The sequence below is a fragment of the Triticum aestivum genome, chromosome 2B (assembly GCF_018294505.1).
Source record: "Triticum aestivum cultivar Chinese Spring chromosome 2B, IWGSC CS RefSeq v2.1, whole genome shotgun sequence".
NCBI lineage: Eukaryota > Viridiplantae > Streptophyta > Magnoliopsida > Poales > Poaceae > Triticum > Triticum aestivum.
The window spans coordinates 789,013,988-789,029,444 of NC_057798.1; the positions used below are offsets into that span (position 1 = coordinate 789,013,988).

General features: G+C 48.4%; 2 protein-coding genes and 1 pseudogene across 2 annotated transcripts in view; 1 reads left to right on the forward strand and 2 right to left on the reverse strand.

Moving 5' to 3' along the window:
* Positions 1-1,462: 1,462 nt before the first annotated feature.
* On the reverse strand, positions 1,463-10,368 carry LOC123047435 (endonuclease MutS2-like; annotated as a pseudogene).
* LOC123047434 (uncharacterized) lies at positions 5,802-6,445 on the reverse strand. Its single transcript, XM_044470987.1, has one exon. The coding sequence runs from the start codon at positions 6,339-6,341 to the stop codon at positions 5,802-5,804; it is 540 nt and encodes a 179-aa protein (XP_044326922.1). The 5' UTR covers positions 6,342-6,445.
* Positions 10,369-15,422: 5,054 nt separating the features above from the next.
* Positions 15,423-15,457, forward strand: part of LOC123042768 (uncharacterized) — a 3,466-nt gene continuing 3,431 nt past the window's right edge. Inside the window, exon 1 of the mRNA XM_044465156.1 lies at positions 15,423-15,455. The gene's annotated coding sequence lies outside the window, so the exon portion shown is untranslated. The remainder of the gene's footprint in view (positions 15,456-15,457) is intronic.

Consider the following 15,457-nt stretch of genomic DNA (forward strand, 5'->3'; position numbering starts at 1 on the left):
CAAACATGGTATTTGGAACATGGCTTGATGGGGTTGATTCTGATACTGCAAGACACATTCGTGTTGGTGTTTGTGCTTTATTTTGGGCAGTATGGAACTGCAGAAATGATTTAGTCTTTAACAGATCAACAAACATTCACTTTTTGCAGGTTATCTTCAGGGCCACAGCCTTCATCCGTATGTGATCGCTACTCACTTCGATGGAGGCTAGGGAGCGTTTGGTTACTGCGTCTACCCGATGGGAGATGGTAGTTCGGGATATTTTCAACCGGTTTGGATGGCGGCCATGTAATAGGATAGGCATGTAGTGCTCCTATTGTATTTGCCAGCCGGTTGTGGCTTTGGGTCTTAGCTCTTTTGAGCTTTTGTTTATTTTCGCACTACGACCTTTGGAGACTTTGTTACTGGATTATCTTTTTAATAATATGAGCCGTATGCATCTTTCTGATGCAGAGGCTGGGGTACACCCCCTTTTCGAAAAAAAGAAAAAATAGTAAAAAGCTGATGAAAGATGAGACCTCGGCATACAAAAAGAATCCGCGCGGCGTGTACTAAGATTTTGTGGAAAACCCTGTAAAAATGGTAAGGCTGGCCATAGTGGGGGGAACATAAGTAGTATCATGTACTTGGGACTCGCAAACATGCTTATGTGGCAGGCAATTAAAGAAGAGAGAGATGGTTATATTAACATAGGTAGATACCGTAACATAATAAATGTGATGCTACTGTGTCATGCATGGCAATAAATGAGACCACTTAATTGGTGTTTAAAGATTGCCACGCGGAAACATATAAATTTCTTATGATGCCGTGTACTAAGATTTATCATGTTCTAAAGTCAACATTACCCTGCACACCCTCCCTCTATAAAAAAAACATAAGAGCATTTACATCACTAATATTTCTGTACAGAGGGCATTGTGTACGAACACAAATGTCAGCAAGTTTGCCATGCGACGTGCCTGAGGGCACCAGATTTTTAACTCTAAAACTCTGACATTGGATGTATATTGTACTTGAGAAGAAAAAAAATGGATTTTAGTAATGTTATCATCAGCCGTGGAGCATCATTTTCAAGTATCTCTGGCTTAGCATCATAGTACGAACCAACTGGTTAGGCGCCGGGGCGTTGACCTTCAGCGAGTGATTTTACCTCATTCTTATTCCACTGCAGTCCTCACATGCACCGTGTCTTTGTGTGAATGAAACATAGCCCCTGGTGCCGGTAGTAGCGAAACCGATGAAAGATGAGACCTCGGCATACAAAAAGAATCCGCGTGCCCATGCATCGCATCGCTCCAGAGAAGCGCCCTCATGCGCATGTGCATCTACATCTGCATCTACTAGCTCGATTTTGATTCTGTAGGGCAAACTTGAATGGCGCCGTCGTATATCCACCAGAATCAACCACCACAGTGCCCATTACATTACTCCCTCGCTCTCGCTGGGCCACCACCACCCGTGTCCCTCCAACCTCTTCTTCCAATGTCGCCAGGCCGGCTCAATTCCGCCCAGTGGATATCTTCTAATGTAACAGTTCAATTCTCGCACTGAAAACAGGGGCCCAAAAACTCTGCGTAATTTTCCTTTTTTTTCTTCTCTATGTATGTAGCTCCAACTCTGTTGTGTGTGTGTGTGTGTGTGTGTGTTTTGCTCTACAACACGCAGGAGAACTCTGTTGTCTACGATCTGTAAAATGTATAGCTGTCGCTGCTGTAGGTACGGACTCGAGCGGCGCCGCCGTCGATTTGCATCTTCATTCACTCGATGTAGGCGACGGTGCAGCCGTAGTTCAGGGGGCTCTCGTCCTCGATCCTCACCACCCGGGGATGGCTCCGGAGCACGCCCAGCGCGCACTCCTTCACCGCCCCGGTGCCCATGCCGTGGACCACAAACAGGACCTGGTACGCCCTGCACCCGTCAATGGCCATCTCCAGCTCATGCGACGCCTCGCCCACCCGCATCCCCCGCAGGTCCACCGTGTTCCTCGACGTCTGCACCGCCGGGGCAAAGGAGACGCTGCCGGTCTGCGCCGTGCCCGCTGCAGACCGCTTCTGTGTTCGAGATCCCTGCCAAATTGCCACACCGTAGGCGTAAAACATCAACTTGGCAGAACATTATTACAGGGCCTGGTGAATAATACAGTCTAGCTTGGGCCTGCTGAATAATACAGTCTAGCTTATGATGAGGGAGAACATTACACCAATCATACGCTGCCTGGAACATACGATGGGATTTCACTTAATTAAGGTGCATGCACGGATCCACTCCGCCGGCCTAGCTTTGCATGGACCAATGTGCGCCCGCTCAAGCCTAGCTTGCTCCACACTGCATCTACCCGAACTAAAGCCAGAATCATCAATAGTACCAGCAATGTCAGATTCAATGCATCCTGTAGGGCTCGAGCGAACTCGGTTTCCCTCCCGAGCTTGCCATGCTAACATGCCACGTGTAGGACGCGGAGCGTACCGACATAAAAGTAGGATGGTGGATATGCCATCAGTGCGTGCGTGGCTCAAAAGATAATGGCCAGTTGGCTGGGGAACACATGATATACCGGTCTAATGGGGCATTCGACGACCCAACTCGATGGAAAGGAACGATATATGCAAACCTAAAGTTGAGTCCGTCCTTCGGAGAAACTGGGTGTGCTTAGCCTAGCTCATCGGGCAGCGCAGATTTTCTGAAACGGATAGAACGAACCAGCATTGAATACACCATGTTTCTATGCACAACAGCACATGATGGGACGACTGACGAGTGTTAACCAGACCTGCTTTACCTAACTGAGCCTACAGATATTTGAATAGGGTCTGAGAAGAACCTAGACGGCAGTGAGAACCTAATATCATTTGATACTCCCTCCGTCCCGAATTACTTGTCGCAGAAATGGATAGAAATGGATGTATCTAGAACTAAAAATTCCGGACGGAGGGAGTACATTTCATCACGGACACAGCAGTCAAAGCGACGCCATTGGTTCTTGACCACAGTTATGTTGACGAAATATATGATGTATGTTATGTCAGTGGCTACACTAGGTTTCCAACATTTCAAACAGGTTTATCATGTATTCATGTTGCATGCCAAATGATGAGTAAAACCAAAATAAATGCAGCTGGATAATCTATTAAAGAGCAGATGCAAAGCGCACCTTTCCTTGTGCCGAGGAAGAAGCCGATGTCTCCTTCGTGTCTCTCTGGGCCAGCTTCATCTTGTTACTCTTGGCCCGCACCTTTATTTTTCCATACTGAACCATACAGCTCCCATCTTCACTGAGTATCTCGACAACAGTGGCCATACTCCCGCCTCCCAGTCCTTCAACATACACTTTGTCTCCAATTTGAGGAACATATAAACTCTTGTTTTCATCGTCGCTGACAGCAAACTCAGTTGGCTGATGAGCAGCAGCCAAGGAAGCCGTCGCAGCTTCTGCTTTCCTCATTACTGAGTTGTACTGTTCGAGTTTTGAATTCTTTAGTTGAACTTCAAAGTTCTTGATTAGAAGGTCCATCTGAGACTTTACAGACTTCAACTCTTGTTGCACCTTTCGAGACTCTCTTGCCTTCAAAGCAGCTACTCGGTTATCTAGCTCATCAGCTTCTAAGCGAATCTTCAAAATCAAATTATTATCAAGTGAGGTTTCAACTGAAAGTATGAAATCACTACTGTGAAAAAATGTCAAAACAGATAATAACAGTAAAGAGATGTACCTCATTGTAAAGATCCTCAACCTCTGAAAGAACAGATGCTACTTCATTTGCCTGGGACTCCAGAAGGTTTCTTTCGTCCAGCAGAGAGCCGTAAAGTAAACCTTGGCGTTCCTTTTGTTTGTCAGGCAATAGTTTCTCAACCCATTCCTGTGCACGATCGAGTACTTTCTGATCAAAGCCAATTGACTTTGCAATGCTCAATGCATTCGAATAACCGGTACTTCCCCATAATACTCGATATGTTGGTTTCAGAGTTTCCAAACAAAATTCCATTGCAGCGTTCTCAAATCGATCATCAACAGCTTTAAGACGGCTTAGATCAGCATAATGGGTTGTCACGACAGCCAAGTTTAGTCTACTAGCAAGATACTTCAAAATGCTAGTTGAAAGGGATACACCTTCGGATGGGTCAGTGCCGCTGCCGATCTCATCAATAAGAACAAGAGAATCTGTTGATACAACTTGTGCAATCTTGCGAAGACGTGATATGTTCCCGCTGAAGGTAGAGAGGCTATTCTCCAGAGACTTCAATCCAGAAAACAGTTTGCATCAATAAGCATATTTGTCCCGCAAGTGGTTAGAGAAACTCTCTTCAAAAGACAGAGACTACCTGGTGGTCACCAATGTCTGCAAGAACCTGATCAAACCATGGAAGCCTAGGCCTTCCTTTGGCCGGGAAGAACATTCCAGCTTTTGACATAAGAGAGGCCAATCCCAAGGTCTTCATAGTAGCAGTTTTGCCTCCGGTGTTAGGTCCGGAGATCACAACTATCCTAGTATCATTCTTCACATGCATGTCCAATGGAACAGGCATTGAAGGGACAGGGCGGTCTTCTGATAGCTGTTCTTTCCCCACTTCAGTTGCTTCAGCGGTCAATTCTTCTACAGTACCAAGGGACTGTTCAAGGAGCAAAGGATGTCGAATGCCTTCAATAAATACTGAATATGCGCTACTTGGGTCCAATTCACTGCTGCCATCCCTGTTACTGAAGGCAGGCCTCACTCCATTTATCCATAGGGCATATGAACCTCTAGCACAAGCCAGGTCCAGCTCCAATATTTTCCCCATCAAATGCCTGATCTTCGTCCGGGACTCTGCTATTCTTGACGTTAGTAAGCCCAATACTGCCAACTCCTCAGCTCTCTCATCGCCCGAGAGTTTTACTTCAGTGTTGTTCAGCTTGACGGCGTCCCTTGGCTCCATAAAGTATGTCGCACCAGAGCCACTGGAACTCAGAACAATTCCACCTGGCACCAAATGCTTGTGTGAAGCTTTAACACCAACACACATTCTAGAGCGGCGCTTAGTGACCACAGGGCTATCAGCCCCGCCTGCCTGGAAAATCTTCACGGACGTATCTCTCAACAGGGATTCTAGCATATCGATGTTCATCCTCCTTTCCTTGCGGATTGTTCCTAGTCTTTCGCTGGCCCGATCAAGGACCATAGAAAGATTGGAGTCAAGGCAGAACTCGATCATTTTTACAAGCTCTGTCAAGAAGTCGCAGCCCTGCAGTATATCCAGAAGAGAGGTGTACCTGCAGAGGATGAACCAACAAAATATCTTAAGATGCCATCGGTAAAAATAATACAACCCAAGCTGAGTTGCATAACTGGACACAGTGCAAATGGGGCACTGCATTCACAATTTTAGCCCCAAATTGTGTGCTATTGCACATACAAACCTTATGAGCTACATTGTGTGTTATTGGCTGAAACTACACTGATTCGAATTCAACAATGTTGTGTTTCAATGTTCCCTACATACAGAAAATTGTTCATCAAGCTGATTTGCATAACTGGATATAGTCCAAACAGGGTTCTGCATTCAGAATTTTAGCCCAAAATTGCATGTCACTTGCACAAAGAAACCTTGTGAGCTACACTGATTCAAATTCATCAATGTTGTGTTTCAGAATTCAGTGTTCCGATACTGCTTTGCGCTGAACCTACTGGGTTCGTGGGTTTTGTGTCTGATGAAATAGAACCAAGCAGATTTTATGCAAAGAAAATGTTGCATTTCTACCAAATCATTACTACATTTTAGCTCGATTCCGTTTCCACAAGAGTTAAGCAGAACCAGGTCCCTTACCTCCCATCTGGCATCTCCTCGGCGAGGCTCTTCACTTGGTCGAACACCCCGCGCGCGGCCCGGAGGCTGCGCCCGACGCCGCATATCTCCCGCACGGCGAGCAGCCGGCCACGGGCGGCCGCGGCGACGACCGCGGACACGTCGCCCACGCCGTCGAAATCCAGCGGCGCCGAGAGCAGCGACGCAGCTGCGGTCTGCTCGAGCAGCCGCTCGCTCTCCTCCCGGCTGCGGCCGACGGGGACCCGGCCCTCCCCGCAGGCGGCGCGGCCCGCGGCGGTGGCGGCGAAGTCGGCCAGCCGCGCGCACACGCCGCCCCACTCCAGCGCGGACTCCGCCTCCAGCCGCAGCTCCTCCGCCTCCGGGACTTCCGACGTGGCGGGCGATGCTAGGGTTCGCGAGGCGGCCGCCGACCGGAGGCGTCGCGGCGGAGCGTGTGGAATGCGCGAGAGGCGGGCGGGGAAGGAAACTGTACAGTGGAGTGCCAACGGCAGGCGGAGGTAGAGGTTTAGGGCGGCGGCGGCGACAATGGTGGCCATGGCCGCCGGAATGGTAGCGGCAGCCGGAGGTCTCCGCTTCCCGCCGGAGACGGAGGTGGGGGTTGGAACACGCGGCCGCGTTCAGCGCCTTATCCAAAACCCCATACCGCTTCATCGAGGGCTTAACGTAGACGAGAAAATACGCCTTCTCCCATCGTTTACGCACACACATTGCATTGCGCCTGAGCCTCTGCAAATTCGAATACAGTAGAAACAGAGTGTCTGAATAGTCCAGGAAGATCTTTTTTACAGCTGAAAATTCATCGGCAAGTCATAAGAGTAGCAGAATAATCCACATTCTTCCCATAGATATTATCACAACTGAGAAGTTCAGAACTACTACATCTGAATAATTCAGAGAAATAACCTACACCTGGTGCTGTCCAATGAATGGGTGGGTATACACAATGGAGGGGAATGGATGCATGCACCGGATCCAATTATACACAGGGAAACAACTACAAATCTGCACACATACATACTACTACACAGCGCACACGATCATATACGCTAGAAATCAGCAATGACATTGTAGCTCTAGTGTATCACTTGGCGAGGATGGTGGCGCCGCAGGCGGCCCCGGCGTGCTTCCCTTCGGCGAACACCAGGTTCCCCCTCACGAACGTCGACAGGACCTTGCCCGATAGCTCCTTCCCTATGTACGCCGAGATGTTCTGCAAACGAAGTGTGAAATGAGTACGGTTTCGGTTTGAATTGTAGGACTGTTGGAACCAGTGTAAAGATTCATAGTTTTGTTGGGGAGTTGGGGAACGAACCCGGTGCTTGTGGTATACGGCATGGGTGTCGTCGAGGTGGAACTGCACCTCGGGTTTCCACACCACGATGTCGGCGTGGTAACCGGGCAGAATAGACCCCTGCGCGAAACAAGTGATGCAGCTCTTGAGTCTTATGGTTTTGATTCTATCATCACAATCAACATTACTTTTGAAGCAAATAATAAATATGCTATGTACTGTCTCTGCCAGTTTTTCTTGAAAATTCAGATGCATTGGTTACCTTGTTCTTCTGCCCCGCGAGCTCGGCGGGCTTCTCGCTCCACCATGAGGCTAGCTGGTTCAGCGTGATGCCATACTTCTTCCCATGTGACCATGTTACTGGGAGCACAAACTGCAGAAATTTGTGAGAAAAACACGGTGAATTCTCATCAGTTCTGTATGTATGTATGTATGCAATAGTTTGGCAATATGATTCTGCTGAAAAATGTGCACGCTTACACAAACAGTTACCTGCAGAGATGAGATACCTCCCCATGCCTTCATGAAGTTGCCTTCCTCCATTAGCTTGAGATCAGGGGTCGACGGCGAGTGGTCCGAGCTTAGCATGTCGATGTGCCCGTCCTGGCATTCGTCGGTTCAAAAGTTAGCCTAGCTAGAACTATTATTCACAAGGTTGCAACGAGTCAGAATCGGGAGGGATAGGAGATGGCATACAAGTAGAGCCTCCCAGAGGTTATCCTTGTTGGCGGCGTCGCGTATGGGAGGAGAGCACTTGAAACGAGTGTCCCCATCTGGAACTTCCTCCGCCGAAAATGCGAGGTAATGAGGACAGGTTTCTATAGTGACCTTTGCGCCGCTGTGTTTCGCATCCTGCAAGCACAAAAATTATCGGTAAAACAACGACCAAGAGAACCGAGGAAATGGAGGGTGAACTAGTATGTCGTCGCACCTTCAGAAGCTCAAGGGTAGTTTTTGAATCTGAGAGATGGACAATGTGAAGATGAGCTCCTTCTGACCGGCCCCCCACCTCGGTGTCCTTCATGGCACGCTTCAAATCCCTAACGGCTGATTCCTCCCTGGGTATAGGAGATCATAGGACTAATTAGTGAATCTCTGTAATTCATTAATCCTGAATTGTACAGTCAAAAGAAAACATATGGCACTCTCCAGCTCAGAGAGGGTAGTATACAATTACATGTTGGCAAAATGTAAATTACCATGCTGGAGTTCTAGACTTCAGGTAGGTTGCGTAAGATCGAGGATCTAGTTCGCCATCGAGCTCCTCGTCACTCACGACATCCGGTATGCGCTCTGCGTGGATAAGTAAGGGCCTCTTGTACTTTGCCAATGTAACCAGGCCCTCCTATAGTGCGAACACAGGACGATGAACTAGTTCAGGGACTCCATAAACAGAATTATGAAAATCTTGTTGTGGCCAAGTTAAATATGGCAGAGATGACAAAGCAGCGTACCTCGATGTGGGTTGAATTTGTCATGGGGAAGTCGTTGATGCCAGAGGGGCACATAAAAGACTGGAATAAAAGAAGAAGAAAATTCAGTCAGTATCTCCTTGTAATGTCAGTTTTTTTTAAGAAAGGGGAACAAGAAACAGAGGTACTAGACAATAGTGTCAACCAGAAATGATGAGGCATCAACTGTTATTAGTTGAGAAACTGACCTTAAGTCCTAACACTCCTGCATTTAGCAGGCTCTCCAATTTGCTTGGGTTCAAGGCGTTCTCGGGCACAAGGCCTCCCCAAAACCCTATATAAGAAGAGCAAACAAGTCAGATATGAAACAGATTCAGATGAAGCATTTCTGTTCAGAAAACAAAGCAAAAATGCTGAGATCCTATGCACATGGTACAAGGCCTCCCTTGAACCGTGGCACTTACCGACATCAACATATAGCTTATCCCGAGCTGCATCCACCTGATAATCAAGCACGTTGGTGTTAGTAACAGAAAAGGCTGGGAGCAACCATGCGCACGCTATGGGCTAGTGTACTACTCCCTCCGTTCCGATTTACTCGTCGTGGTTGGCCACGACGAGTAAATCGGAACGGAGGGAGTAGTACTGAAACGTCCAAGAAGGGAACACTCTGGACCTTGAGTTTGAGAGTTTCTTCAGAGACCGTGGACGGGAAGCTGTTGAGAGGCATGTCCACCAACGTTGTTATGCCACCTGAAAATGGAGGAATCAATTTGCAGAACCATGGAGCAAGGAAGAAGACATCTGATTACTAATTCCTGCTAAATCAGTCGTAATCCAAAGCTGCAAGAGCCAGTAATGTTACTTCTATATATGTTATGTTTGTTAACTTAAGAGGAAAACGACTGTACTTAGCATATCAGGGTGCTCCTGAATCCTGATTAGCACAGACAGATACAGGCGGAAGTGCTGTGGAGTGTGGCTCTGAACTACTGTAATTAATTATAACGGACTCGCACCTGCGGCGGCGGCTCTTGTGCCGGTGGAGAAGCCCTCCCACTCGGCCCGGCCGGGCTCGTCGAGATGCGCGTGCCTGAAAGTGCAACGCCACCGTGAAAGATGTATGTAACTCACGGCGAGTGATTATCTTCAGAGACAGTAACTCATTCAGTGACAGTTTGTGTGGCTTACACGTCGATGAGGCCGGGCATGATGACGGCGTCCCCGTAGTCGACGAGCGGGCGGCGGAGCACGAAGCTCCGGTAGTCCCCCACGGCGATGGCGTTGATCAGCCCCTCCTTCACCTCCACTGCACACACAACATACAGACACACGCACCAATCACGCATCAGTTTGACTTTTTGGACGCCGGGGCGATTGAGGCGGAATGGAAGGGAGGGGCGGCGTACCTGCGGCGGGGCCGACGCGGCCGAGCGCGACGACCCGCTGGCTGGCGATCCAGAAGTGGCCGTGCGGGAGGAGGCTGCACCCTTCGCCGCCCAGGCTCTGCACAGGCAACAGGTCTCGTCAGTCTCCGCCACCGTGCCACCGCATGCAGATTCTCGAGGGGGCGCCAGGCGCCGCTCACCTTGGAGAAGGGCGCGGTGTAGAGGAGCGCGGCGGCGAGCGCCGCCGCCACGGCCAGCAGCGGCAGCACCCGGCCCGTCCCGGCCGCCATCGCTCGTCGCCTCCCTCTCCTCCTCCGCGTCTGCCTCTGCGTCTGCGGTGTGCGTGCAGCGGCGAGAGTCCCGTCCCCGTCCGCGTCTGCGTGCGTGCGCCTCGGTCCCGTGCGCGGCCACCACTGGCCAAGGCCAAGGCGACTTGCGTGCGCGGCTGATGCGGACGCGCGGGGGCATCGTCCGCCTGGGGGGGGCACCGCGCCGTGGACGCGGCGCACTGGTCCAGCGAGAAATGAGATTTCGGTGGGCCCGGAGAGTCGGTTAGTGAGGGTCCAGGATCTGGGAGGGGTGTGGGGGCGGAGTTTGTTCGGGTACGTCGTTGCTGGGCGCTGGCTGGATCCCTCCAACTGGCCGGGGCCCACGGGGATTTGGAATCTTTTTCTAAGCAAGCGCCAAAAAAAGGCACACGAGATTCTTTTCCAGTCCGAGAAAATAAATGGGAGATTCTTTTCCAGCGCCAAAAAAAGCTCATGTGACGCCCCTTCATTGGCCGCCCCTTGCCCGGCACTTTGAGGCTTTGAGAAGCGACGACCCGTTCGACCACTTTGGCCCAACCCAACTGGCTAAATAATCCATTTCCTTGCTAAAATTACTTCTGGATAAATTCAAAAAATGGTATGAAAGCGCAAAGCAAATCCGTACAACTAACAATGTTTATGCTGAATTTAGCGCTCTTTTCGTTCGCGCCGGGCACGTCTCACCCTAGCTGCTCTTGCTTTGGTTTGTGCAGAGTGGTCGTTCTCGACTCGCCCGTCCTCATGGCCGCACCATGGATCATGTTCATTGTCGCCTCGTCGATTGTCGTTGTCGGGCTTAAGGAAGGTGCTCCGTCGAACGATGACCTGGCACCACCCGGCGGGGGCTCCTAGGGCGAGTTGCGGCGACTGTGACTCAGTGAACGTGTGTCTCCGTCCTTTGGCGTGAAAGGAACGACATAACTGTGGAAATATGCGGGCTCTGGGTGTGGTTTTGAGTGGGTCCGGGGTGTTGAAGTCTGACACAGCGGACGTCCGAACTCCCCAGGGCTCCCTCGATTTGGGGCCGGCTTGTGAGATTTCGGGTGGGCAAAACCGGTCAAATTCATTTTCATAATTCACGTCGAAGGCTTGATTATGTCCAGACTGTCCGATCCAAATATTTAGAGAGTTCTAGAATCGAACGGCGTCTTGGTGATCCGCGTTTGGAGATGCCCTGAGCCATATGCATTTGCTGGTGTGCGTTCTACTGTCATGATTAGAGAGTGAAAATTTGCGGGTGTCGGTGCAGGTGGTCCAGATCGTTTTGTGAGTGGTTAGTTTTGGCGTGTTTTGGATGGTGTTGATGTGCCAACGATTGATATACACATCGATTGTAGGCATCGTATAATCGTGTTGCTCTCTTCTACTCCCTTCGTCTGGAAATACTCGTCGAAGAAATGGATGGATCTAAACGTATTTTAATTTTAGATATATCTATCTTTTTTTCATTTCTCCGACAAGTATTACTTTTCAAATGGAGGGAGTGTAAAAATATGGTACACTCCACGACAAATACTGGGATTGTGTTTTTTTTTAGACAAATTGGGATTGCGTTCACCATCCGTGCGGGGCACCACAGTATGGAGAGCCCACGGAGTCGGTCAATCGGCGGGCTAGACCGGGCGCTGCGAGACTCCGTGATGGGCCAGAGCCTGTTTGGATGCGTGGCTGGGATTAGCCACGAGCCATAGAAGTAGGCCAGAGAGCGAATCAACCTGTGGTTGAGTTGGTTAGGTGGACAGTGGTATTCTCAACCCATCAGGGTTCAAATCCTGGTGCTCGCATTAGGCGTCTACGGTGACTTCATAAATCTGAAGATGATATGCCGGCTCAGTCTCTCGGAGGTGCTCATAGGATAGGGTGTGCGTGTGTGCGTTCATAGGGATGAGTGTATGCGCGTGTATATGAGCGCTTGTATCTGTACTGATGCTTAAAAAAAAGTAGGCCAGAGATTCCTTTTTCTGTCCTTTATTTTAAGAGAAACAAATCGGAGATTCTCTTGGAGTGACGCGTGATGCGGATGGGCGGCCGGGAAAGGTGACGGCTCGCGACTGGCTGCTCGGCCTACGAGACGCACCAGCTAGATTCAGCGCACCAGCCGGCGGCCGCGCTGAATCTCGCCGCTCTACGTCACCGTAGAAAAGAGAGATAAAAATGACGCCGGAATTCTTCTCCTCTCCGGCCATCGCACGCCGTCTCCCGCCCAGCGTCGCTCGCCCGCCTTTCTGTCTCGCTCGTCCGTGAGTCCATGGGTCAACTCCGTTCTTTTTTTCTTTGCCAGGAAACTCCGTCCTTTTTTCTCCTATTTCATGCCTGACGGCAAATCATATTTTATTTTTTTATGAAACGGCTGCAAAAAGAATTATCCCGTCGGTTAATTAAGAAAAAAAAAGAATTTCCTACTTAATTAATGAAAAACGGGTCAAGAATTGATACAAGCATGCCACGTACATACGGACTATTCACAAAGCATGAATCTCCATGACCACATGGTCGACCCGGCAACCACGTTCGACCCACGTTTATGTTGTGCATTTCTTTCTTCTTTGTCCTTCCTCTTCCTCCTTCCTTCTTTTCCCTTCCTTCTTTCTCTGGTCGTGATGGATGTTGCAGCCAAGTCATATATAGCCTCTACTTGAGACGAAGAGAAGGCGACAACTCGTACTACACTAGATTCACCGAACCCAAAGGTCCAATGCAATGTTTGTACTATTTGTATGAATACTTTTTCCACATTTTCTGCACAAGTTACTTGTATTTTATATCATGAATAGGCAGGGCACATCACATTCATACTACTGGCAGTGTTTAGACTAAATTCAACACTGTTTTTTTATTCCTTTCTGGCGGCATTTTGGCCGGTTAGGAAGGCATAGTTCTAGCACTACCACCTGTATTCCTGCTATTTTTTTTTTACAACGGGCTTCTTATCGGCTCAAACATTTCTTTTTAATTTCCTTGCCTTGCTTATTTTGTGTTGCGTCAACTCACCATACATGATGTGGTATCAAACTGTCAGCCATGATTGTGAAAACATCTGGTACTACGTTCATCATCCATTTGGGGCACCAACCTCATGGACGCAGCGCATTGGACCTATAAGAGCTCAAATTCCGGTGGGCCCGAAGAGTATGTGAATCGGGTTTGCGAGACCAGGTGCTGGGAGATGCGTGATGAGGCAAAAATCTGTTTGATCCAAGTGGTTGGGTCCCTTTTTGGATTTGGGGAATCTTTTTCTAGCCGTTAAAATAGCCCGAGATTACTTTTCTATATTGAGGGGAATAAATCTAATATTCTTTCTTCGGCGTGGTATATGATGCGGAATGGGCAAGGGGGAGATGACGACTCACAGCTAGTTGCTTGGCCTTGGAGTCAGATATCTGACATGTACTACCTACTAGATTCATCATCCTAGGCAAAGGTGCAAGATTCTTCGCAGCCACACTAAATAGCCGCTAGAATTATTCTCCGACCATCGCACGTCGTCTCCCACCTAGCACTGTTAATGCCCACCTTTCTTTCTCCCTCGTCTGTCTCGATGAAGGATGCAAGAAAACAACAAGTAATACAACAACCATAGCTCGCCAATGTGGTAGTTTGACACCACATCATGCAAAGTTAAAGTTTAGTTTTGTTTCACCTTTTCATTGGTTTATGTTCTTCTTTTTGAGATTTCACTACTTTATGCTTCGTTTGTGATGGAGAGGTTTATGATCAAATGGATCATGAGTTGTGCATGGTGTGTGATATGACGTGACCGTGACATCGACTAGGGTTGCGTCCATCATGTGATTATGCATCTAGCTGTGAGCACTAGCACATTTTCTCTTTGATAAGAAGTCTCACCCAACTTCATTAACAAAGATTGTCACAACTTAGAGTTCAAATGTTGAATACTGAGGCAAAGGTAAAAGAAAACAAAGACGCGCTCCACAATAGTGGAGCACAACCAAAAGATCAACACACATTCTTCAAACATTTAAGGAGATCCACACGAAATTGAAACTTCATATTACAACAAACAAGTTGACAAAGTTAGGAAAATATTTTTTGACATGTAATAGTAATAATGAGTCGGTTCATTTCTGTATTTCTTAATGTTCATATCAAAATTCAAGCTCAAGTTTTATGAAGCTAATAATCTTTTTGGGAGTTTCAAAGACATTTTGGTCATACTATGGTTCTCGGAGCACTCTTAGGGCATGAAGCATGGAGGCAGGCAGGTAGCATTGATAACCCACACCCAAGGGAAGCAACATCTCCTAGTTCTCTCTCCTCTTCTCCCTCCCTTATTTTTTTACTTTTCTCAAGCACTTTTCAGCGAGGAAGTAGGCTCCTATGCAAGATCTTGTTTGGCTCTGCAGGCAGTCGTCTTTTAGCGTTTTCTCCTCCACGGCAGCTTCCCTTCCGGCATGCATTTGTGAGTTAGTAGTCCACCATGGAGCGTAGTACATGCTCTTGGAGCAACTCCAATCCGTCCTAAAAACCCTCTAAGTACCAAAAATATTTTGTTTGAAGGAAAAAGACACATCTAACCGATCCCTAAAAGCTCTTTAGTGCCCAACAAGTTTTGTATCACGCTAAAAGCCAGCCCCTCTAACCTAATATATCAGATCAAACAAAAAATTGTTAGTTCCCAAAACACATCATCTCCCTCTCCCACACTCAATGAAAAATGGGACACACCCAGTGAGGTGGTTGGAAGATTTTGTTTGGGTCACATTTGTTATTGAGTATGGAAAAACATTGGGCACTAACTTTTTGAGGATGGATTAGGTGACACCATCCCACCCAGGAATTATTAGAAATTAAGTTTTGGGGATTGGAATAGAGATGCCATTAATTTTGAGCTGTAAGTATTTCATACTAATATTTTTGTTTTCATAGAACCTTAATTCTGGCCAATAGAGCAAAAAAAAAATGACCACACACAAATATGCCAAATGAATTGCTAATATTTTTTTCTAAAAAAGTACTGTATGCATACCTAGAATAAACAGGTGAAACGCACATTTGTGCTTTGCTCCCTATAAATCTGATAAATGTTTTCTCTTGGTGGCAAACCAAGGGCCTCTCGGCGAACAGAGAAGCGGGGAGGGGCCTCCCCGACACTTTCCGGGCCTCCCCCATTTCCTCCGAACCAGACAACCTCAAAAGCGCAAGGCCTCCGCCGCCTCCGCTCCCCCCTCCGCCCCACCCCACCCCACCCCCACCCACCCCCCATTGCCCCTCCCGTGACCGGCGCCGCCGCAC